The sequence below is a fragment of the Trachurus japonicus genome, chromosome 21, assembly GCF_045865225.1.
Source record: "Trachurus japonicus isolate A0001 chromosome 21, Traja_1.0".
Classification (NCBI taxonomy): Eukaryota; Metazoa; Chordata; class Actinopteri; order Carangiformes; family Carangidae; genus Trachurus; species Trachurus japonicus.
Genome location: NC_140927.1, coordinates 28,370,152 through 28,393,330, shown reverse-complemented (window position 1 = coordinate 28,393,330; position 23,179 = coordinate 28,370,152). Strand labels below are relative to the sequence as shown.

At 41.8% G+C, this 23,179-nt stretch overlaps 2 protein-coding genes across 3 annotated transcripts in view; one reads left to right on the top strand and one right to left on the bottom strand.

Moving 5' to 3' along the window:
• abcb6b (ATP binding cassette subfamily B member 6 (LAN blood group) b) overlaps positions 1-7,580 on the top strand; it is a 29,441-nt gene extending 21,861 nt beyond the window's left edge. The window contains exons 16-18 of one of the 2 annotated variants that reach the window (XM_085764478.1): positions 94-150; positions 4,649-4,717; positions 7,370-7,580. In XM_085764478.1, coding sequence (XP_085620604.1) covers positions 94-150; positions 4,649-4,717; positions 7,370-7,558 — 315 coding nt within the window. In that variant the 3' untranslated portion in view covers positions 7,559-7,580. Of the gene's footprint in view, positions 1-93; positions 189-4,648; positions 4,718-7,369 lie in introns of both variants that reach the window. The other variant, XM_085764479.1, reaches the window with a different exon arrangement.
• Positions 7,581-12,233: 4,653 nt separating this feature from the next.
• Positions 12,234-19,469, bottom strand: LOC146965430 (uncharacterized). Its single transcript, XM_085765367.1, has 8 exons — positions 19,188-19,469; positions 18,030-18,305; positions 16,251-16,505; positions 14,952-15,122; positions 14,056-14,187; positions 13,776-13,942; positions 13,116-13,388; positions 12,234-13,031 (listed from the first exon to the last, which is right to left on the bottom strand). Exons 1-8 carry the CDS (start codon positions 19,438-19,440, stop codon positions 12,855-12,857), a joined length of 1,704 nt encoding a protein of 567 aa, XP_085621493.1. The 5' UTR covers positions 19,441-19,469; the 3' UTR covers positions 12,234-12,854.
• Between the last annotated feature and the right edge of the window lie 3,710 nt (positions 19,470-23,179).

Sequence of the window (23,179 nt, the reverse complement as noted above, 5' to 3'; positions counted from 1 at the left end):
CAGTAGCTGAGATGTGTATTTTTATTTTCATTATACTGCTTATTATTTGTATTATACTCTATTAACTACTGTGTTTGATGTTGGGTCCATTAGGCCACGTCTTCACTGGACACCCAAACCGAGAGGAACATCCAGGCGTCACTGGCCAAGGTCTGCACCAACAGGACGACTATAGTGGTCGCACACAGGTGACATTACTACCAAGCAGTGCCTTGTTAGGAGGAAAGTTTCCTGCTTCCTTTCTTTATAACGAGGAAGCTTCCTGATTAGGTTTGCTTGTTTTACTTACAGTAAGCAGAAGCCAGAGTTTCTGTGTTTTAGGTGCCAACTTGTGATCCTGTGGTATCGATATATCGATACTCACATGCTACTCATTTGGCATTGATTTCTTTACCTGGCAGCAAATAATTAGTGACTGAACTTTGGAAAAATACAAATCTCCAGTGATTCTCCTCAGTCACCAAAAAATGAAATGCTGATGAATTCTCCGGAGTAGTTTTCAAAAGTGCATCTTTTACAGCCTAAACAGTCCTGTATTGAATTTGCCTGGTGAACGTAAGAGCACAATACAGGAATGACGTCGTTTCGATTAAACTTTGGACTGTATCCCTTCAGGACACTTGGATTACAGTGGACGAGCAGTAAGGAGGAATATGTCAAGGTTTTTGTGTAGTTTTATGGACGCTTTTGTGTTGGGCGCTATTGACTCTCATATAAAGTTTTCGTTGGACTACGAACCGGCCTCCCGGGTCTCCAGATGCACTTTGAGGAATAAAAAACTACCCTGGAGTATTCATCAGCATGAGGGTGAGTCACTAATCACTGAATTTCATTTTTTGGTGAACTATTCCTTTCAGATTAAATCGCCTCCACCTGCTCCTGACAAGAAAGCAATGTTTAATAGCAGAGTAAACTTACCAATGGCGTCTTTTCCACACCAATAGAGTGGTGGTGTTGTCGTGTTCTTTCTAATGAACAGAGAAAAGAAACATCCACCACTCATCTGTGGACAATCAGGTGAAGCATGGCTTTGTTCGTGAATGCAGATGTTTCACAGTCCTGTTTTCTTCTCACTTCCTGCGTTGTTTTGGATAAAAAGATGGCCCGTGGTGGAAGTGGAGATGAGTTTTCTGTTCTTTTGACACCGAGCGTATAAACAGACATTCTGCTCTGTAAATGAGAGCGGCTTGTTACAATGTGGTTACAGTAGCCGTGGTAATACAGGACCAAGACTAAAAGAAAAACCAAATGTGAGCAGAAGAGATGAAAGGAAAAGAGGGATGTGGTGAAAGGAAAACAGGATTAGAGCGCACACAAAGAGAAGGATGGAGAGATTAAATGGAAAGCTGATTGGAGGATATGAGGTGACGCGTGATGACAGGTCAACAACAGCAAAAGAAACAGATGTCTGGTTGTTCATCAGTCGGAGTGATATTGAAAAAGACTTGAAAGGCTGTGACACTCGCAGCCTCTGGTGCTGATGCCTGCGACATCGCATGGACCCTGTTATCATCATTTCCTCTGTACATCGGATTTTGGTTTCCTGTCTTGTTCCATGACCTACAGTATTAAATCATAGTCTCTGTTGTTCAGACGAAAGGCGGCTCATTTGATCAACAAAAGCAAAAAGGTAAATGAGTTCGTTTGTGTGCATCAAACTCTCTGTGGGGACAACCTGCTCTCTCCACATCCTGCATCCTCCACTTAACGGCTTTTGGAAACAATCAAAAACAACAAAACCATAAATGTGAGAATCTCACAGTGAGTAACAAAGCACAAATCTGTACATACATCAGACATACAGTCTTATTTTCCTCAACAGGATAATGTGCACACCTGTATGGAAAGTCTGACCCATGCAACGGTCATCCGTGACTGTTACTGACACTAAAGCTTTAAGGCATTTGTCAAACTGTCTTTATTACATCCGTGCTAATTGTTGCTCCGGTAAAGAAAAACACATGAATCAGGCATTATATATATTTTTTGACTGAGTCAACCCAGGAAGCCGTGGGAAACATGGGTTACGTTTTAAATCAAATTGCTAATGATTCAGATTAGATCGTAAAACAGGCCACGGATGGACACACACCAGTCAACCACAACGTCTGAACCAGTCACCTGTATTCATGTCAGGGCTCATCGGTGTAAATGTCTGATCTGGTGCCTCAACACCTCTATCAGACTGGACAAACCAGCCTCGTATTGTGTTACTAGAGTTGCTAACCGTGCTACAGATTAGTTCTATCATATAAAAGCTATGTTTAAGTATATGTAACCAACATACGTCAACAGTTCAGCTTCTTGTTTGTACAAGACGTTATTCTCTATGAATCATCTCATTCTGTTTTCAATTTATTCTTCATCTGTTTGTCCTATAGCCTACACAACCAGGTAGGATAAATCTCATAAATCTTTTTAATTAATGGTATGGTGCTCAATCTGCAGTGCGAGTCTCTCTCCTAGATCTTGATTATATATTGACCAGTTGTCTTTGAAGAAGTTGATCCAGCAGCTTCTTAATCTTTCAATAACGGCAACAGATGGAGTCTGGTTGCAGGATCAGGACTGTTTATTAACTGAATCAGTCTGGCCTCAAATTAAATTAAAACACACACAATCACAGAAGAGACACGATGATTGAGATTTTAAATGGAAGTCTCTGAAATGCATTTTATCTGGATTTTTTTCCACTTAATCCTGAACGTGGCAGCAGTCTACCGATGAAAATCAAGCTTATTTTATGACATGCTAAAATATACCGCAGTAATCACGTGCAGTGACGTGGTTGAACTCTTAAAGGATTTGTGTAGCCCGTGTCTGTTGCTTCTTGGAGTCTCATTGCTTCAAAAACCTCTTTATCTCATCACACTGCCTGAAAAAGAAAAGCCTGAATGAGTCGAGGAAAAGAAAAAACCCTTTGACGTCTGCAGTCTCCAGAGAGAGATATTTCTACCTGTGACCGAGGTTTTCTATCAAATATTGAAGGTGGACGTCCGGAGATGTCTTGGTGACATTAAAGCGGAGTGGTGGCTCTGCTGAGGCTTTAAAGTGACATGCAGCAGTTTGCAGAGGCATGAGCTCTGTGTTTTCATTTCTATTTTCTGTTCAATATATTCACCTTAAAGAAAATCGCTGGAAATGAAATTGCAGTCTTAGAACACATTGGGACAGATTCTCCGATGCCCCACTGGGTCACATCCTGAACTTGGCTGTGTAGCTGAGAGCCATTTAGGTTGCTGAGTGTGGCTTTAATCAGACTCTCATCAGAGAGTGGTCATAAATATTAACTTTAATAATTCACAGACAAGTTCATTCAGAGTTCTCCAAACCAGAGTGACATATTCAGCCGTGTGTGTGTGTGTGTGTGTGTGTGTGTGTGTGTGTGTGCCTCGGTTGGTTGTACGTGTGTGACAGAGCTGTAGTCTGCATGTATGTCTCTGTAAGTGATTACTAAGGAATGACTGTGTATTTTTTTACTTTTATAGGACAGCTGAATATATTTAAGATCAAACCACACATTATGACCACCTCCCACTCTCTCTTTCTGCAGATATGTCTCAATCTCTTCCCATTTCCTCATCTTATCCCGTTCTTCCCAACCTCTGACACTTTTAGATTTACTATCTTGATCTCTTCTCCTCTCTCTCATTCCAAAGTTTGATGCACTTGATTCGCACATGTGTGTGTCTGAGGAATATTTCCGGTTTGTTACAACTTGGATCCTGTTTTTGTAGCTGAGGCCATCATCTCTGTTGTCAATAATAACATTATTCCATTCGAGGCAACGCTCTCAGAACACGGCGTCATTACTGAGAAGGATCTCACATTTATACAGATTTCAAACGAAACCTCGGGGGTCTCGTTTCCCAAAAGCATCTGAAGCCTAAGATGATCGTAAAATCCATCTTTCAGACCTCCTTAAGCTGAACAGGTGTTTCCCAAAAGCATCGTAACCGCAGACGTTTTTATTGCACATTAACGGGCCTCCTGCAGGAGGTCATGGGAGGCTTCTTAGGAAGTTTCAAAATCTGCAAGAGGAACCAAAAACTACAAGCTTTGTTGAAGTTGGTATTGTTTTTGTTCACTTTTGGCCAGAGGGGCTACAGCAGGGTGCACTCGTAGAAGCACATGTAAAAAAAAAGTGTAAAGAGTGTGTCCTTGTGCTTTTAGAAACACGTATGGCAGAGGAAGTAGAGGTGAGCAGTTATTCCTCAAACCTTCTCAGTTATGTAGTTAGTTTCTAAGTTAGATAGTTAGCTAGTCAGCAGTCATGTTGTATAAAGGCCAGACTGAGACTGAGGAACAAGATAAAGTACAACGTTCTAAAGGTTTGCCAGAATTATTTTGGACAGTCCCATCTGTGGTTATAAACATGTGAACTCTGGTGTGACAGTCGGGCTCTTTGTGCGACCGCCATCCACTCCAACCATATCCTGTTAAAGCAAAACCCCACTCATTGAGGATAAATAAAAGAATAAAAACAAGAACACCCTCTGACCGTAGAGCAGCCAGCGATCACGACATTGTAATTAGGAACAGCTCGCGGTCTCGTCTAGTGAATGTCATCTGTATAGGAGACAGGGTTGAACTAACAGGCGGTGGGTGACATGAGGAACTGAGGGATCATGATTGTGTAATGTTGCAGGTTGTCCACCATCGTCGGAGCGGACCAGATCCTGGTGGTTCACAACGGACAGATCGCAGAGAGGGGAAGGTGAGGTTTTCAACTGCCTTCTTCCATCTTATCCTCCCACCACGGCCGCTAATGAATTAGTGTGTGTGTGTGTCACACCTGGATGTCTTTGTGTGTCCTAAGTGCTTGCAAATTTGTTATCTCTAGATCAAAACCTCGGAGTGTGTTTTTCCACCTGACCCTTAAACCTCCTGCTATCTTTCTACTAACCCTAGAGGCTGATGGACACACACACACACACACACATGCAGTGGAGCTGTCACTTAACTGATGATGCATACCATCTTTTGATATAGGAGCTTGCAACGAAGACTTCCTGTCTCACACCCAGTGGTTACACACACACACACACACACACACACACAAACAAGGTGTCAATGAACACACACCTGAGAGCGGAGCTGGCCACATCCAGAGCTGTTAAAGACACATGCAGGTGTTTACCCATCACTCATCGCAAAGCTTGGTTTGCCCCTGCAGGCACGAGTAAGGAACCCCATCCACAGAACCATTCATCTTTTGATTGACACTGTGGTGTAAACACAAGACAGGTCCATTTAACCTCTGGTGTCAGAATACACACTATCTCTATCACTAAAGTGCGGGAGTGTATCAGGAAACAAAGACAGGAAGCGGCCTCATCCTGTCCCCAGGGTGTACCTCTGCTTAACGTGCTTTACATGGACTCTCCACATAAATCCAGCTAATTCTGAAAACGCTGTTAACGTGAGAAAACTAGCTTCTTTAGACGGCTCTTAATTATAACCACATGTCCACATTTATACACCTGAACAACAGAATAAGGGTGAATTCAGACCTGTGGCTCATTTGCTTTGCTCGTTCAGGGACTAAAACGATACAAATTGTTGCATTTATCTTTTGGATTGCTTGTGTTCACATGGAAATAGTCCTAAGCCGTCCAGAGTTGTAAACAAATGCCATGCACGAACCATCTGTTCTCTCATAAATCTTACCTGGAAGGAGGAGGAGGTTACCTGGTAGGTCTCAACGGGCCTGAAACTAAAACATGACTCGACCCGAACCACGAAGCCCGGACCTGATCAGAGTCAATTGTATATCTTGTCAACCTGAACCCGGTCCCAAAAAAAAAAAAACAGAAATAAAAGTAACCTGACCCGAGTCATCCTATATATTTCTGGCCCGAATCCCTCCTGGAGCAGCGTACGAATTTGGGACGGCCCTTTGAGAACTGTGGAACATCAACAGCGTGCTGCGTGTTGTGACAGTTGCCGAGTCAATACAATTTCTCACTGCACACAGACCGCTCCTCAAAAGGAAGTGTGACCGCAGGCGACGATGCTAACCGTTTCGCCCAGAGGTCAATGACCACTTGGCAAGTGGATTAGCACGTCTTTTATGGGTGAGTGAGTTTAACTTCAATACCGCTAACCGCCACACGCTGTCACTTCTCCTTACTGGTACCCCTTGACTGTCACTATACCCACGGACCTCCGTTACAGAAGTGAACCCAGACCAGCCCTTCTTGGGTCTTCTAGACCTGCTTGTTTTATCCCGCATCCGAGCGCAATTGCTGTGATCAGATATGATCAAACGAACTGATCTTTGGGGTTAAAGGCTCCCTGTTTCGGGGCAACTGCTCCAAATGAGCCAGGTCTGAATACACCCAAAGTCTCTTTTCTCCTTGTTCTGTTTCGTCCATAAACATCTGGTGAACAGCAGGACACATCACATCCCTGTGGTTACCTGTGCTATGTTTCAGTTTGGCCATACTCCTGATTTAAATCTTCTTATTTTCATATTTTGCAAACTAAGTTTATCATAACACAACTAAACAAGTGTCACATTTGTTGAGAGCGACACAGTAGGTTAAACAATAAAATAATAATTTCCTGATTGCAAGCTCGGGTTTTGGATGTGACAATCGACCACAACCAAGAGAAAATATGTGTTTTCAAATCTAGCTGCCTCAGGGTGGAGGTATTTATAGGCTCTAGTGTGATTGCACATAATTTAGAAAAGCCTCAGCATCACTTCTCTCTCCTCTCCTCTCCTCCATGTCTCTGGTCAGATTGACCACTTGACCTCTTTTCTCTCTCTCTCTCTGCACCCAAGTTTTCTCTTCATGTTCCCTGCTCGTCTCTCTACATCATCCCATCTCTGCCTTCGTTCTTTTAGCTTCCATCTGTTCATGACCCTGCTCTCTCTCTTTCTCTCTCTTTCCGTCTGGCAGTCCAGACAGTAACAGACTTGTGGTTTTATTAATTCATAGTAAAGTTGGTTCAAGTCTGCGGGAGGATTTCAGACAGCTCAACTTTGCACTTCTTGAAGCATCTCTGGTGTCACAAGACATTATGAGTGACCCACCTCCTCCTGCGCCTGCTCTGCTTTTCCTGTAAATTCGGTTTCCTCCACTTTTGTTCCTTCTTTAATTTTTCTCTCTGCCAGTAGCATCTGAATCTCTCACAGACAATGTTAAAGGCGCTTCTGGTGAAATATTTGTTTAAGGGTCTGTTCAACTTATTTAACGTATTTTTTATCATGATAGATGTCCACATATTGTATCAGGGGAAATAAGGGGTTTTCTTACAGTAATATCTGATCTGATAAGTTGAATCAGAGACTCACATGAATGATTTTTCTTTTTAAATGTGCATTTTTGGCCTTGTCTCATCCCATTGTCTTCTCTTTTAGACACGAGGAGCTGCTGGTCCAGAAAGGTCTGTACGCAGCCATGTGGATGAAACAGCAGAAAACCGTCAACACACCAACAGAAACACAGACCAACAATCAGACTCAAGAAACTTGATCCAGCCCCCCACCACATACTCTTATCTTATCATCATATCTGTTGTATTATCATGTATCTGCAGCCGTGGCTGAAGTAAAGTCTGGAGAAACTGAAACTCTGCAGCTGGTTATAAAATGTCACGTGTCTTCATTCACGCACTGAGGCCGAGAGGCAGGAGGAACAGTTTGCAGCAATAACACGACCATATGGAGCTGTGACCACCTCACCTGTTCCCCTCAGAGCAGTACTTTCCATTAGAGTTAATGAAGCAGCAACTGCCTAAGAACTGCAATGTCTGTAGCATTCAGCTATCTCTAGCTTTAGCTATTTCACCCTAATTAGCTAACACACACACAGTTCGGGTGGGCTGAAACCATTACCCCTCAGGTCTCAAACTTTTTCCATTCCATAAGTAAAAACTGCTGCTGTTACACTTGTGGCCTGTAGGTGGTTGCAGATGTTAATGCAGCAGCTTTTTCTTATGATGAGACAATGAATAAACCTGCTGCTGCTATCATTGTCCTCCCCAATAGGTGGCATGTATAGCAGTGGATTAACAGACTAATAAGAAACCCTGGCAAATAAATTAGCTACAGTTGGAAAAACAGCTAAAACCGAAGTTGCAGAGAATGCTAACATTAGCCCGAAAAACAATCATTGACTACGTTTATATGCAGTCAATATTCCGGTTTCTGAAACATTCGGAATAACCCGATTACATGCGTGAGCAAGCAGAGTTATTCCTGTATACATGGTAATTGTTATCAATTGGGATATCCCGATCTAAACAGCAACGCATGGACAACGTCATGATGCAATGCACGTCATTTCAGCTTCTTCTTCCTGTATCCAAAAACAACAACAACAACAACAACAGCAGCAGCACAGGGCTAGTAGCAGTCACCTTCTTTTGCGCATTGGTGCTGGTACTGACCAGCAGACAAATTGGAACACAAATGAATGTTCACACATAATATCCCTTTCGTTGGGGATATCCCGATATTCCGATATGTACATAACCTGAGGTGTATACATGACCAAATATTTGGGTTAGAAAACGTTTTTCAAAAGGGTTGTTGGTGTTAACATGGCCGTGCGCAACTGGATTATTGCTAATATTCCGGTTATGAAAGAGTTAGTGACTGCATGTAGACATAGTCATTGAAATCCCCTGATGACCATTAGGAAGGATTGACTACATTTCAAGATGAAAGTCCCTCTAAAGTGACCACATAGTCCGGTGACGCTTCAAACAGAGGCGATTGAGTTACTGTGGTTGTTTTGGTGAAAACATCCTTGATGGGCTGAGAGTGTCAGTGCCAGAGGTCACTGTTTAGGGTAAAACTATACCAGCAGCCTGAGGGCCAGAAAGAGAGAGACACACACAGATGGAGAGAATGTTTCAGCAAGAATTGCATCTTATTGTAAAAACCTGGAACAACAGCTGTGTCAACAGCTGCTTTTCTCTACAAAACACACGGTGATGCACATCAGATAAGCTCCTTTCAGACATAAGATTCAATCTTTGTTGATTCTTTGTAGATGAAACTCAAACTTGACACAGCAGCACAAGGGGAAAAGATAAGAATAGAAACGGAGTAAGATAAGATAGGATAGTATATACAAAGAAAATATAAAGTACAGTGCAATGTTGGCTGTTCTGTATATGCGCGATATAACAATACAACAACTAACAAATAAATTATTGTGCATTTTGATTTGACCCAGGTTTGATGACAGCTCTTACACTGTCATTATCATAAAAACGACTATAATCAATACTTATATGGCGATGCAGGACATTACACTGTGTCAGTTTTTTTCCCACAGGAGTTAAAAATAGATCTTAAAGAGAGTTGAGGGACACAAGCACAACTCAATGAATGTTAATGTTGCTCAGTAGCTGCTGGATGTGAAGAGAAGCATCTGTTTCCTAAGTAGGTTTAAGTTTTGACATTTGACAAAAACATTAAGAAATTGTGAATGTCTTGTTTTAAAGCTTAACTGGAATGGTCAATAGGATTAGCCTGTGGCTATACATGCTCACTGAGCAATTTATTAGGTACACCTGTTAACTTATGTTATTGTCCAATGCCAGTCAGGCTGCAGTGTAGAGCATAAAGTCATGTGCAGAAGCTTCAGTTAACGTTCACATCAAACATCGTCATCGATGAGTTCAGTGACCCTCATCGGCCTCCCCGAGTCTCCAGATCTGAGTCCAGTAGAAGAACTCTGGGATGTTGTAGATCAGAAGATTGGCAACATGAATGTGAAGCTGACAGATCTGCAGTTATAGTGTGATGCAGTCATGTCAACATGGAGCAGAATCTGTTTCCAACATCTTGTTGGATCCATGCCACAGTGAAGAACTAGCCAGTATTGGTGTGGTGTTCCAAATAAAGTGTTCAGTGAGTATATACAGCATGATCCCATTAGTTGAGAGATGCTGCAGAGCTTCCAGCACCATGTGCTTTCTTTGTTAGCCTTTGAATCTTAAGTTCCTGCATGAAAGAAGCATTCAATCAAACCTAAAAACTAATGTTACATATAAACATTTCCCTTTAATGGTGATGTTTATGTACCTCCACTTGGAAACAAAAGAAATCACTGCACTTCATCTAGACTGATAATAAATATCTCAACTCAATTTGACTGGATGTTGTGAGCAGCCCAGACACCATTACTTTAATACGGTTTCTGAAAAAAGGTTTCTTAATGCAGTGCTACATATTTGTAGTGGTGAAACCCTGGATCCAGTCCAGCTTTGCTGCTGCATTGCCTTTTACAGTAGGTTTTACATCAAACCAGTTCCTCAGGAATTCCAACGATAACTCAGCCTGTGCTGAATTTATCTTGGCAGCAACTCGGACTCATCACCATCAGGACAGAGCTTAAGAACTGGAAACCAGACGAATAAATCTCTTCACTGCTTTCTACAAGTATTTTATTGACTAGATTTTTGTGATGCTGCATGCAACTAAAAACAGTTCAGCTAAATTACATCTCGTATTCTGTACAGATCATTACACAAACTGTGAATATGCACACGTCAACCTGTTGGACACAGTCCTGGTCCAAAATGTCCCACGCATATGGAGAGTTGATCTTCTGATAAACCTCCATCTCTTGAATAAACAAATCTCTACTGTAAAATCAGTACAACAGCAAACATCAGTACAAAACACAGCTGGGGAGGGAGGGAGATGCACACTGGGCTGAGGTGTATTTACTGTTACTGGGATGAAGAAGGACAGGAGGTCATGTACTCACAAGAATCACAAAGTACCAGCAAAAGACAGCACGTACATTGTTAGTGTGTAGGGATGGGTTAATATTAGAACGTGTGCATGTTTCATGTGATGGAGCGCACACACACACACACACAGACACATACACACGAATACACACACCCACTTGCAAGTTGTGCCTTTATTAAAATACCATAGACGGTCTGTGTAGCAGTGAGGGCAGTCTCAGTGCTTCATATCTTAATCATGATCACTGCCAACCAATCTCTCTCTGTCATATCCCAGCTGTCTGTGTGTGTCCCTCTTCCTCAGCATAAAGTCCTCCACCTCTAGATGTTAAAAATAAACCTCCTGACTTCAGACACAAGAGTGTTTTTGTGTAAAAATCCAAACTTGCATACTTATTTATAGCATTGTCCATCATTCCATGACGACTTCTGCAACTCTTACAGAAGGAATATGATTAACAATTATGAGATTTTGATTACCTGATCTGGTTGTCACAGCACTTTGTTGATTGCCACAATGCAAATAATAGTGAAGTCGTATTTAATAGACTTTTCTGTCCAGTTTGTTCAAATCACTAACAATTACCTACAGTATATTTACTTTGTTTGGGTGTAAATCTTATTTGATTGGACAGGAGACTTTAAAAGATAAAGGTAGGGCTGGCAAGCAATCCCATGAAAAGACCAAAGCCTCTTGCCACAAATACACACAAGAGCTCATAATGTGTATTCATGCACAATTTAAGATGGATTCCACAAATGCAACACTTCATCTTGTTTGAGTGGTGTTTGCTGAAAAACAACAGTTCCTTGGTGTCCAGAAAATACTTGGCTTTGAACTATACGTTTATATTTACAGCTCTGGGAAAATGGAAAATGGACCGGGAGAGGAGAGGGTGTGTGTGGTGGGGTTGAAATGTATTGATGGACGAAGTAACACAGTGTTGGCTTTGGTCTTTTCAATAGGAAAAATACAGGATGTACTTTGGAAATAATAATTCTGCTTGGCTAATATGATGTACTGAGTTAACATCTGGCAAACTGATTCAAAAACAGCAAGCAGTCATCTGAGTGTCGCCATCATTATCAAAAAATGCTGAATACTGAACTTCAAAGCTCTCTCTTATTCATGGAAGTAACAGTTTGACAAAAAAAAAAAAAAAAATTAGAAGCTCTGTCGAAATGTGGAAACTAAGTTTTTTTTATGTCGTTTTCATTCATGTTTCCTTAGGATCAAATTCAGTATCCATACAACACATGGATGGAAACTATGTTCAGTGTTTTGTCACATCTGCTGTCTTGTGACTAATTCCCTCCAGTATTCAACTGTTTCAATGTGGCCAGACCAGGGAAAGAGAGAGTGACAGCCAAGAAGGAAGGTGGATAAAGATAAACAAGTAGAAAGGGTAAAAGTAAAATGGTGGAGAGAGAAGAAAGTTGTGATAGATGTTTAAAAGGCAAGCAGAAACAAAAGTAAGAACAACTGGAAGAGTGACATAAAGAGGGGGATGGAGAAAGATGGAGCAGTTGAGAGAAATAAGAAATGCTAGAAAAGAAAGAAGGAGGCAAGAAAAATGGTAGAGATGAGGTGAGATGAGGAGGAGAGGGATGGAAGACAGAAAAAAGGAAGAAGAAATAACTGTCGTAAAGATTTGAATGGAGGCGGATGATTGGCTCTGAAATGTTAAAGTGCCCAGGAGATGTGGCGCACACGCACACACACACACACACACACACTTACACACTGACCTGAGTGTAAGCTAGCAATTGTCTCCAAGAGTGGTTGTCCTCTTGCTGAACTCACAAACACACACATAGACACACACACCCACTAACACACTGTTCACATGGTGTTCAGGACACTCCCATTGGGATGAGCTGTCATCACCATGGTTACAGTCTCGGGTTCAGAGTTAGGACACAAAGCACACACATAGGTGTCCACCGCGTGCCCTGAAGCTAACACACACATACACACACACACACACACACAGGCACATATGTGTTCAATGCAAACATTTGTGCATGTGTGTGTGTGTGTGTGTTCATAATTAATGTTTCCACTCAGTCGCTCTCTCTCTCTCTCTCTCTCTCTCTCTCTCGTGGTCAGTGTCAGTGTCAGTGTCTCTCTCTCAGTTGCTCCTCCGGTGTTTCTGGTGCCACAGCGCGGTCGGAAGGTTCTGGCAACCTTGGTACTCTCTCCGCATTTCTCCATCAGTCAGAGGGGGTGTGGCGTTGCAGGGAGCGCCCGCCAATGTCACATTCAAAAGGCCGGCCCACGGCTCCAGGAGGCGAGATATCCCTGCACCCTGATGACATCATTGGCGAAAAAGAAAATTAGATTATCATTTAGAAGATTGAATGAAAACAAAAAAGTTAAAGCGATAAATTACCTTCCCCAGGTGGTCCAGCAGGCAGACCGCAGGGCTGATGAGGGACCAGCCGTTGTCCTCCGAGCCTGGGTCCAACCTCTGGTTCTGGTGGTTATGGGTCTGCCGTGGTTGGCTTTGGATCAGGACCACGTTGAGGTGTTTCTGGGACCCTCGCAGCCTCTTGGACAGAACGCCGCTGTAGCTCTGATCCACAAACAGCAAAACGCGAGTCGCCTTGCAGCCCGCCAGGTCGGCCAGCAGCTCATTGACCGAGTACCGCTCCTTTAGATCGGCCTGCAAACAGAGAGAGAGGGATTTTTTTTTATAGTCCTCCTTTTCTACTAGCTCTCCATGATTAGCACAATAGCTAGCTAACATGTTGGCTGTAGCATAGCATCTACCATTTTCCCCCACCACAGGAGGAAACTGTGCAACCACAGGGAAGATCTGTCTAAAGTATCAAAGGTTTTACCTCAATGAGCTATGAGCTCTCTGATATAACATTAACAGAATAACAAGCCAATAAAGTCCTGATTACATCAGACCACAGCCTGCTGACATTTTCTACTCTGTGTTGGTGATCTGCCTCAAAGACGCCAATCTGCTGTTTACAGTGTGTACATGGCACCCACTGATTTCCCATCAACCCGTGCGTAATCACTATGTATAAGTCTCTCTTACTATGCCATTGAGGTTGGCGTCCCACAGTAGCATGGTGCCATCATTTCGTGTCGGCGAGTTCAGGTAGAGAACCAGTGTGTCTGCACAGTGCTGCTTCCTGCAAACGTACGACACGTGGTTTCGGATCACCGCCTTCTCCGTTGCCGAGTACACACCTTCTATATCGTCTGTTGGCAGTGCGAGAGGAAAATGTGATCACAACCTTTGTTTATCTACTTTAAAATAAATCACTTGAATTACTTTTGATGCTCTACGTTCCCAGAAAAAAATGCAGTCTCACCAGGAAGTTGTCCACTGCTGGCAAAGAAGGTCTTAATGTGATCTTTGTGAAAACCGTTGTTGCGGAGCATCCTGTAAAACCTCTGCAGATTCTGAATGTGATGCTGGAATGTCATCTGCTGCTGCCAGCCACCTACAAACACCACACACCAGTGACTTTATCAATGTTGAATAAGCAAAGAGTCCACCAAACTTGATGGCAATGGGGAGCCAGTGTAGATTGATAAGTAATCAAGTGATATTCTAGAGGATCTGTAAATGTTCCAATGTGCACAAAGGAAGGCACATCAGAACGAAAAATGTGTTGTAAGAGATAACCATGGCCTGAATTATAGAAGAATCATGGTCATGGCTAAAAGAAATAACACTGACTGCCAGTTGGCCATTGGAAACAAGCAGTCTGTTTACTTCCTATGGCCACCAGAGGGCTTTGAGCTTGTTGTTTTGGGGCATTTGCTGAAGAGACTGAAACTGATTTACACAACCGCTATTAGCCGTTGTGTAGATGACCTGTATTCAGACCTGACTTCCAACCTCCGGTATCAAGACATTCGGAGGGCTCAAGAATTTGAAGGTTTTCCAAATCTTTTTCTGGAGATAGAGAACTTCCTACTGCAGGACCAGGCCTTCAACTTTGTTCCTTGGCTGCACTTTCAGTATCAGATAAGTTCCTAATCAAGCGCAACGGTTTGGCTTTCCCTACATTAGCTCTTGAAGCACATTAATAAAACTAAAAGTGATTTTGTTTAGGTTCTCTCCACTTGAGCCCCCTGCATGTTTTCAGTGCAGTGGTGGTGATTGCTTCTTGTTGTCTTTGACTGCTGCTTGTTACTGGCGTTTGGAGATACATGTGAGAAGGATTTAGCCATGGAGAAACTCAGTCACACAATGTTGTACCTGAGATGAGCACAGCGTGGTCACAGGTCTGGTAGAGTCGGCAGGAGAGATGAGTGGCCAGTGGTTGCTGGTGGCAGCGTCGGGTGTTTTTATTCAGCTCACAGCTGGAGACCGGTAAACTCGGGGAGCCCATGGGCAGAGGCTGAGGGCACCTTGCAAATTCGGCATTGTCTATCAGAGGCAGGGCCATGTGGGAGATTTCAGAAATGAAGAAGAGTCAGCATCACAGAGAGCACACAGGTGTTAGTCTTGGAAGCAACTTCTAAATAGAGCAGAGCCTGAGCACTGAGACCTGCTTACTCAGCCGATAATGGTTTTAAATGAGACACAATCAAAAGTTAAGGAATACTTAATCTCTACATACTTGCAGCATGCCAAAGGTGGGATTGTGGTTTTATCCCGCGGATTGTTAGGTTAAGTTTGCCATAACAGCAAAAAACATTTTCCCAGAAGTTTTTTTTTTTCTCATGACGCCCAGGCTGCTGGCAAAAGCTGCATGAGTGGTTGATCTTGGCAGAACATAAAGTCTATGTCTCACTGAGAAAGCCTCCTACTAGGAAAAGTAAAACCAAATACCAAGCAAGTCATAAAACTCAGGTGGATTCCAATAATCCCAGTTGTTATGACAATTTGACATCAGATTAGTGAGTCATTTTCTGCACCCAAAATCAGCAAAGTCATCCCACAGAGATTCTAAAGTTGAGGGTTTGGGTTATTTCGCTGACTTTTCATCAAGTGCCACCACCAACATTTTCGGTCTTGAGTGAAATATCTTGATTGGCACTGGATAGATTGGCAGGAATGTGGCACAGATATTCGAGATACTTAGAGGATGAATCTTATTGACTTCCCCTGATGTTTTATCTTGCACGGCCTACAGGTCAATGAAGGGACACTTGCAACAAGGACTGGTGGACTTTTATTTGGAAAACTGGTGATATTTCATCAGTCTCCGAATTACTTTGTCTTAACAAATGTTAGCATGGTAACATGTTAAACTAAGAGGGTTGGCATGCTGATATTAGCATTTAGCTTAAAGGATGAGTACATCCTTTCAGAGCCATCCCTGCTTGAACTTTCTTTGGTGTTGCGTACAAAGGTCCACTTTCCAATAATCAAGAGTTAATTAAAATTTGCTGATCATTTTAGCCCATCTTAGCACAAATAAGGAAAGTGGGGAAAACTGCTAGTCACCAATATAAGATAACACAAAATGTTAAAGAAATTCCCCTTCCCACTGCTTCAAGGATTTTGTTTACACTGGCCGAAACTCAGTAAAGATGATGCGTTCAAACTCACCCACGCATTTAAGTCTCTGTGTCCGGTTGCTGTCCCCGACCCCGACCACCAGGGGCAGGAAGTGGACCTCACACAACCCTCCGATGGCCCGCTCCACCAGACGGCTGGCACTGCTAGTGGTAATTGTACCGCCACGCAGCGCCCCACTTGCCAGACGACTGTGTCCATTACCCATGAGCCTCTCTGGCCCGGCTTGCCGGCGCTTCAGCTGGTTCTGACAACGACCCTTTAAAGCCAGAGTCAGACACTCGTCACCTGAAGACATAGAGAGGAAGAGTTCAATTTGGACTAACCTGAAAAGGTAAAAATGTCACTGTAATTGTTGTATTGAGTGTCATTAGATTTAGATGTAATGTTGTCATTCAGTTAAGCCCCCTTCTTTTGGGCCACTACTATGATATGCTTTTATGTTTATTTTGCTTATTTAGAACAGATGAAGATACACTTTTAGGTTACAGTATACTATGCTTCCATCCCCAAATAAAGATGTATTCAATCAAATCTCCAGAGGCGTACAAAGAGTTTGAAGTCAGGTAGTACCCTTACCACAAGTCCCTGACTCGGGCTTTTATTAGCGGACCACCTGCTGTTGTATTGCTACTGGAAAACAATGTACTAAACATGAATGACCTAAGGACTTAAGTTTTGAATCAGGATAATCTGCAGCTCCACCGTTCTGTGAAACATATGTATCATTTATCCTCCTCACTTCTGCTTCCTCTTCACCTCCTCACATCTTCTCCTGTGCACCAAACCTCTTCCCCTCCACTTTCTTTTTCCTCTCCAGGTTAAACGGGGTCTGAAGAAGGTTACGCTCTAAAATACGCTGGTTAAAGTCCATCTAGAGGAACCCAGCAGGGGGCACAGTGCTCTTTGTGTGTCTGTATGAATAATTGACAGGTGTGTGTTCGTGTAACACGAGGCCAAGTTCACCCCAACATCTGGCCCTAACCTCTCTCACAGCAGGAGGTGAGGAACTTGCACTTTAACACCCGTTGCTTTTACAGAACCTGTGAGGACTGCTGCAAAATACACTCACTTCCTGTCCCCTCAGACCATTTCTACATGAGTGAAGCACTTTGGAAACACTTCGTTTACTCTCCCTTTGGCCATTTACTCACAGTGAGGCTGATGTTTGCCCCCACCAAAAGTGGCACTTCTTATTTCTTTTTTTTTTTTTTAGAAACACTGTTTGATGGCTAGCCCTCTCACAAATGAAAAATCTACTATGGTTGTTGCCTCTACTATTTTTAACTCTGCTCAGTTTGGGAGACTGCAGGGTTCAAGAGAAACCTGAGAACAGGAAACATTAATAGTTATACAACCACACAATGAGCAACAAAAACATGTTATAACTCATACAGCAAGAAAAATGGGTCAATAAAACTCCAGTTAAAATGGAATGAATGATCAAATTGCCAAATGTGTAAAATTACATTTCAAACATGCAGGGAAATAATCACTTTATCTCAGCTCTGAAAGACTGGGGGCATGTTCAATGAAGATGCTGAAACCATGTTCAGAAAGGTTTCGCATCCTTCAAGCACCTCTATAATGAAAATAAATATGACTAGGCTATATGAAAACGAATAAATATTAATAGGATACAGTTTATGTGTTGGAAAAAGATTATAGATCATAAAAACATTAGATAATAAAGCTTGAAAATCTCTAAGGAAACTAAAAGAAAATAGATTGGCAGAGTGGCAGTTTATTCAGTTTATGGCATTTGAACCATGAATACAAGCCAAGAAAGTGCTTCTGTATCTGTTGGCTCACCCAGGTAAAAGCCATCCAGGTGGGAGCATCTCTTCTTTGTCACGTTCACATCCACGTAGAAGAGGACCACGGGGTGTCCAAAGTTTTCCCCGGGGCTCGGATCCAGCACCAGCACAGCGTCATGGGCTGTGGAGCCGGAGGAGAACGCCTGCTGGTGCCTGAGGGGACCGTCCCCTCGGTTCATCACCTGGCTCACACTGAACCCCGCTCTGGGTTTGGAGCTCACCACCCCACCTGAGGAGTCCGGCAGGATGGCCAGAACTTTGTCCAAGTTACCTAAAGGGGTTAGGAAGAACAGATTTAACTATACAAGGTTAATACTTCATTGAAGGGTTATGAGACAAACTAGGTTATTATGGTTATTCAAAGGCAATATAACACAGAACCCAACCTCAACACACTTTAGTGCCAGAAAGAAAAAGTAGTCCATGTCTACAGTGTCTTCAGGAGTCATTGTGATAAGTCAGTGCCCGTCAAAGATACTCACACTGACTCACAAGTTTTTTAACAATATAAAACCATATTGGGGGCAAACAATTGCTTTAAATACAACTTGGTCTCCGTAATATCGAAAAGAATAAAAAACATTTGGACTGATGAGTACTGTTTTACATATTCTGAAAAATGGTATGATTGAAATTCTATTTTCATTAGTTTAAAGTCATTTCATTTCATAATTCTGCATTGTCTAATCATTTCAGATTTTAGATTCTGAAGAAATCTTGACCCATATTGTTGTTTATCACATTAATATTGATTCTAATCTACAGACAAACCCGCACAAATATGCTCTCTCCTATAAAGTTCATCCAGGTAACAACGCTTTTGAGGATTTCATATGATTCAGTCGAATGTTTAACTCTGTTTGAATGATATGATTCTGAATTTAAAATATCAAAACACTACAAGTTTACAATTTCAGTGTCAAACAGTTGTTTTTTTAAGGCAGTCGACACAATAGCTAATTTTCTTCCATATTAATTCCATCATAATAATTATCATTATACAATAGACTTAGTTGTATCTCCCCCTCCCTATAGATAAACATGTAAACACATCTTAAATCTGTTTGGCCATTACAGTAAAATACCTAAAACACTGCAGTGATGTGTGACCTTTGCCCCCTCCTCCTCCTCCTCCTCCTCCTCCTCCTCGTACCTGCAGCAGATCGAGGCTCCGACACGTAAACCGCCACGCTGGACAGAGGCAGGTGTGCCAGCTGCCGGCACTCGGCCTCGGAGAGCGAGGACATGCGGAGGCACCGGTCCAGCTGGTCCCACTGCAGCGACTGGAGGCCCGAGCGGACCCAGCGCTCCAGCCGACCCGGGGTCATGCTGCCTGCGGAGGCGGCCGCCAGGACGTGGAGGACGAGGATGGAGAGAGGAACTGCAAGAAGCACCAGCAGCCTCATCGTCCCACCTGCTGTGATCGACCTGCTCAACTCCTGTGTTTGGCTTCAGTGGTGTTTTGTTTTTTTTCTCCTTCTGGATTTTTTTTAGTTGTGACTATTCCTCTTTTTTCTGTTTTTACTCTTCTTTCTTTCTTTTGATTTGTCGATATTTCTCTCTTCACTTTTCCTCTTAGTTCATCCTTGTCCCCCTTTTTGCACTTTCCCACTTTATTATTCCTTTTCTTCTCTTTCTAGTTTTCCCCCTTTTATCCTCTTCACTTAAGTTACTTGACAATAAACCTGAAGTTGATCCCTCTGTATCCTTTTTGTTCCTTGATTTGACTATTCACTCTTATTATTTATCTGGTTTTCTTTCACTTTTTCTCTGGTTTGCAAACTTTTCTTCCTCCTTCGTCTTTACCAAACTGGAAATTCAGACTGTTTCAGTTATTTTCCTTCTTCTCTTTCCCAAAAAGTTATTGAAATATCCAGAAACTTCAAAAAAAAAAATATTTTCTTGGGTTTTTTCTTCTTCTTCGTTTCTTTCTGTATTCCTCCTCCTTCTTTATCTGGTCTTGAGACACTGGAGTTCACACAGACGCTGGTCTACAACATCTTTGTTCGTTAATATGGTGACTGGGAACTCCTCTTCTCTCCTTCACCAGAATCTTGTTACTCTGTCTTTATTTTCATCTTTATATCTCCTCCTTTTATGCGCATCTGCATGGATGCTAGAGAGCCCATCATCTCCTTTGGGTTTGATCCAAAAATGAAATCTCTCCTTCTTTTCTTGCTTCACTTTTTCTTCTTTATTCCTTCTCCTTCTGGATTTTAGGGGTGAAATATATCCAACGCTCAGAGGCACCACTTTAGACCTGTTTCACTTCTTGTCTTTTGGAGATGGAGTGACTTTTACTTCCTCTTCTTCTTCTATATCCTTTCCTCTCTCTCTCTCCGGGGGATGATTTATAGATGGTCCAGGTTTCGTCCTGATGAAGGTTCCTCCTCCTCCTCCGCCTCCTCCTCCTCTTCCTCCTTCGTGGGACCTGGACTCAGTCTCTCAGTGACACTTGAGACCAGATCATCCAAAGCTCTGACGCTCTCCTGCTGCTCAGCTCGCTCACTGCTCAGCTTCAGTCTGCTCACTCTCCCCCGGTCTCTTTATCTGTCTGTCTGACTCTCTCTCTCTCTCTCTCTCTCTCTCTCTCCCTCTCTCTTCCTCTTCCTGAAAGCTCTGACATGCCAGAGGGAAAAGAGGGAGGATATAGGCTAAAGAGAGAACACTCCAGGAAGGAGGAAAGGATGAGTAAATGGAAGTGGAAAGGTGTGAGGAAAGGAAATGGGATTAGAGAAGTTGAGGAAAAGAGAGGGGAGAGATAAAGAAGGAAGGAAAGGGAAGATATATGAAGAAGAAGGGAAGGAGAAAATATGACAGGAGAGAAAAGGAGAATAGAAAAGTGTGAGGAAGTGTTGAGAGGAAGAAGGAGAAGGTTAAGGAGGAGAGGATGAGTGAAAGAAAAAACTGAATGAGAGAAGAGGATAAGATACGTAGAGGAGGAGGAAAAGTCACAGAAGAAGGAAAAATAGTAGGAGAGGAAGGAAGAAAAATAAGGAAAGATGGACAGGAATCAAGGTGGAAGAGGGAAGAAGAGGGCGAAGAAGTGGAGAGGAGAGACAGAAATGAAGGGAAGCAGAGAGAGGACATGGCAGGAAACTGAGGAAATAACAAAAGAGTGGAAGAGAGAAGGACAGGAAAAGAAGGGAAGGAGTCAGATTTTTTTTAAAAAGGAAAGAAAAGGACAGAAAAAGAGAAGAGCAACAAGAAGATGAAGAGACAAAAAAGTGGCATGAGAGAGAGGAAAGTATAGGAGGGTTGGAGAGGATAGCAGCTCATAGAATCACATAAAGGTAAAAACATGTCTCTGCATGGTATGTTTTTACCTTTATGTGATTCTATGACCTGCAATCCAAATTGCCCTTTGGGACATGAAATAAACTGAACTGAACTGAACTGAAGTGATAAAAGGATGAATGAAAGAAAGAAAGAAAGAAAGAAAGAAAGGAAACTGAGGAAGTTAGAAAAAAGAAAGAAGAGGAAAAACAGGACAGACAGAATGAGAGGAAGTGAGAGAGGAGAGGCAGGTGGAGGACGGGCTGGTCCTCAGGTCTCCTCCACTGAGCCATCTAGTGATGGAAGGAGAGATGTACAGACTCGGTAAAACACCAGAGAAGCTGAAGTTCAGACTGAAGAATAAAGTGTTGTTGTCGCAACAGATCCGTCAGCGTGAGTGAAGTAAAAGCTGTGTTTTTCTCAGGGGCACTCAGGTCGCCAGAGGTTTTGTTTATAGTTCAAGCTGAATAAGTGAAGACAAATAAAGTGCTTTGAAAAAAGCAAGTCAACAACACTGACACATGTCGTCGACTCAGGCCGGACCTGAGCTCTTGTGGTTTTCTATACAGCAATAAAACAGTCACGATGCGTCTTCATTAGTTTCTCCTTTAAAATCAAAGTAGTTGTGGTTCCTTGTTTACAGTATACTGATACGTTTTCATTTTCCCTGGCAGATTTTAAATAAAAATTGAAATGGGTCTCATAAACAACCACAAGGTTATAAATACCCTTCAGGATCTGCCAACTAACAATATGATGCATTTGTAGCAACAGCATTTAATCCACAATGTTTTTTAATTTTTTAAGTGGTAGAAACATTATAATAAATATAATAAATTGATATACCAGTGTACAGTTGGGTAGTTTAAGAGAAAAAGATCGAGAACTGTTTTCTTTTCCACATCTTGTGTTGTAGTTTGTAAATGTATCATGTAATTTTATTGTGAGCTTGTAATATGAAAAGTTATGAGTATTTTAAGTTATTAAATAAATGTATAAGAGTAAAGAGTCATAGTTTCCTTCATAATTCAAGGAAAAGGTAGAAAAAGATGTATTTTTGTATTTTTCAAGAAACTAAAAAAAAAACCCATCTATGCACAAGCACAACCTAAATATTTCTGAATGAAACAGAATATGGCTTCACAATGTAGGAATAATTTGGCAAAGCAATATATTCATAGTGGTTGTGACAACCGAAGTGACCAAAAGTGATATAATGCTGATCGTGCTGGTCTATGAAATATGATAAATACTACAAATAGTACAAATACAATGTACAACGTACTTGTGTTAATTATTTAGATAATTTCCACCAATAAATTTGATCAAATAATGGTTAAAAACCAAACAAACAAACACAAATATTTAATATTTAGCACTATTGAGTTGTGGTTAGGTTAAAAAATGAAATAGAAAATGTCACACCCTTTAATAAAGAACACATCCTTTTTTTTCAAAGATGATGCCCCCTCAAAAATGTCAAATTTGTTAAATATAGTATTAGCCTACTTTTGGGCAAATACCATATACACTGTTGTAAATGGAAAAGTAAATCCCCGTCAATAATCTGTTTTAAAAATGAACTAAACAAATATTTTAGTTCCTTAAATTTACTGGCAGATGGAAATGAAAAAATTTATAGTATGATGGAAATTGCAATACGATGTAATTTGTTTAGAATAGAATAGAATAGAATAAATCTTTATTAATCCCCCAAGGGGGAAACTCACTTTGTCACAGCAGCAACAGATACAAGACAGGCACACAAAAAGGTAACCTATCACTAATAAATAAAATAAGTTGATAAAAAAAAAAAATAAGGCTTATGAGTTAATAAAGTGCTTGGATCTCTCTGTGTGTGTTCGTGCA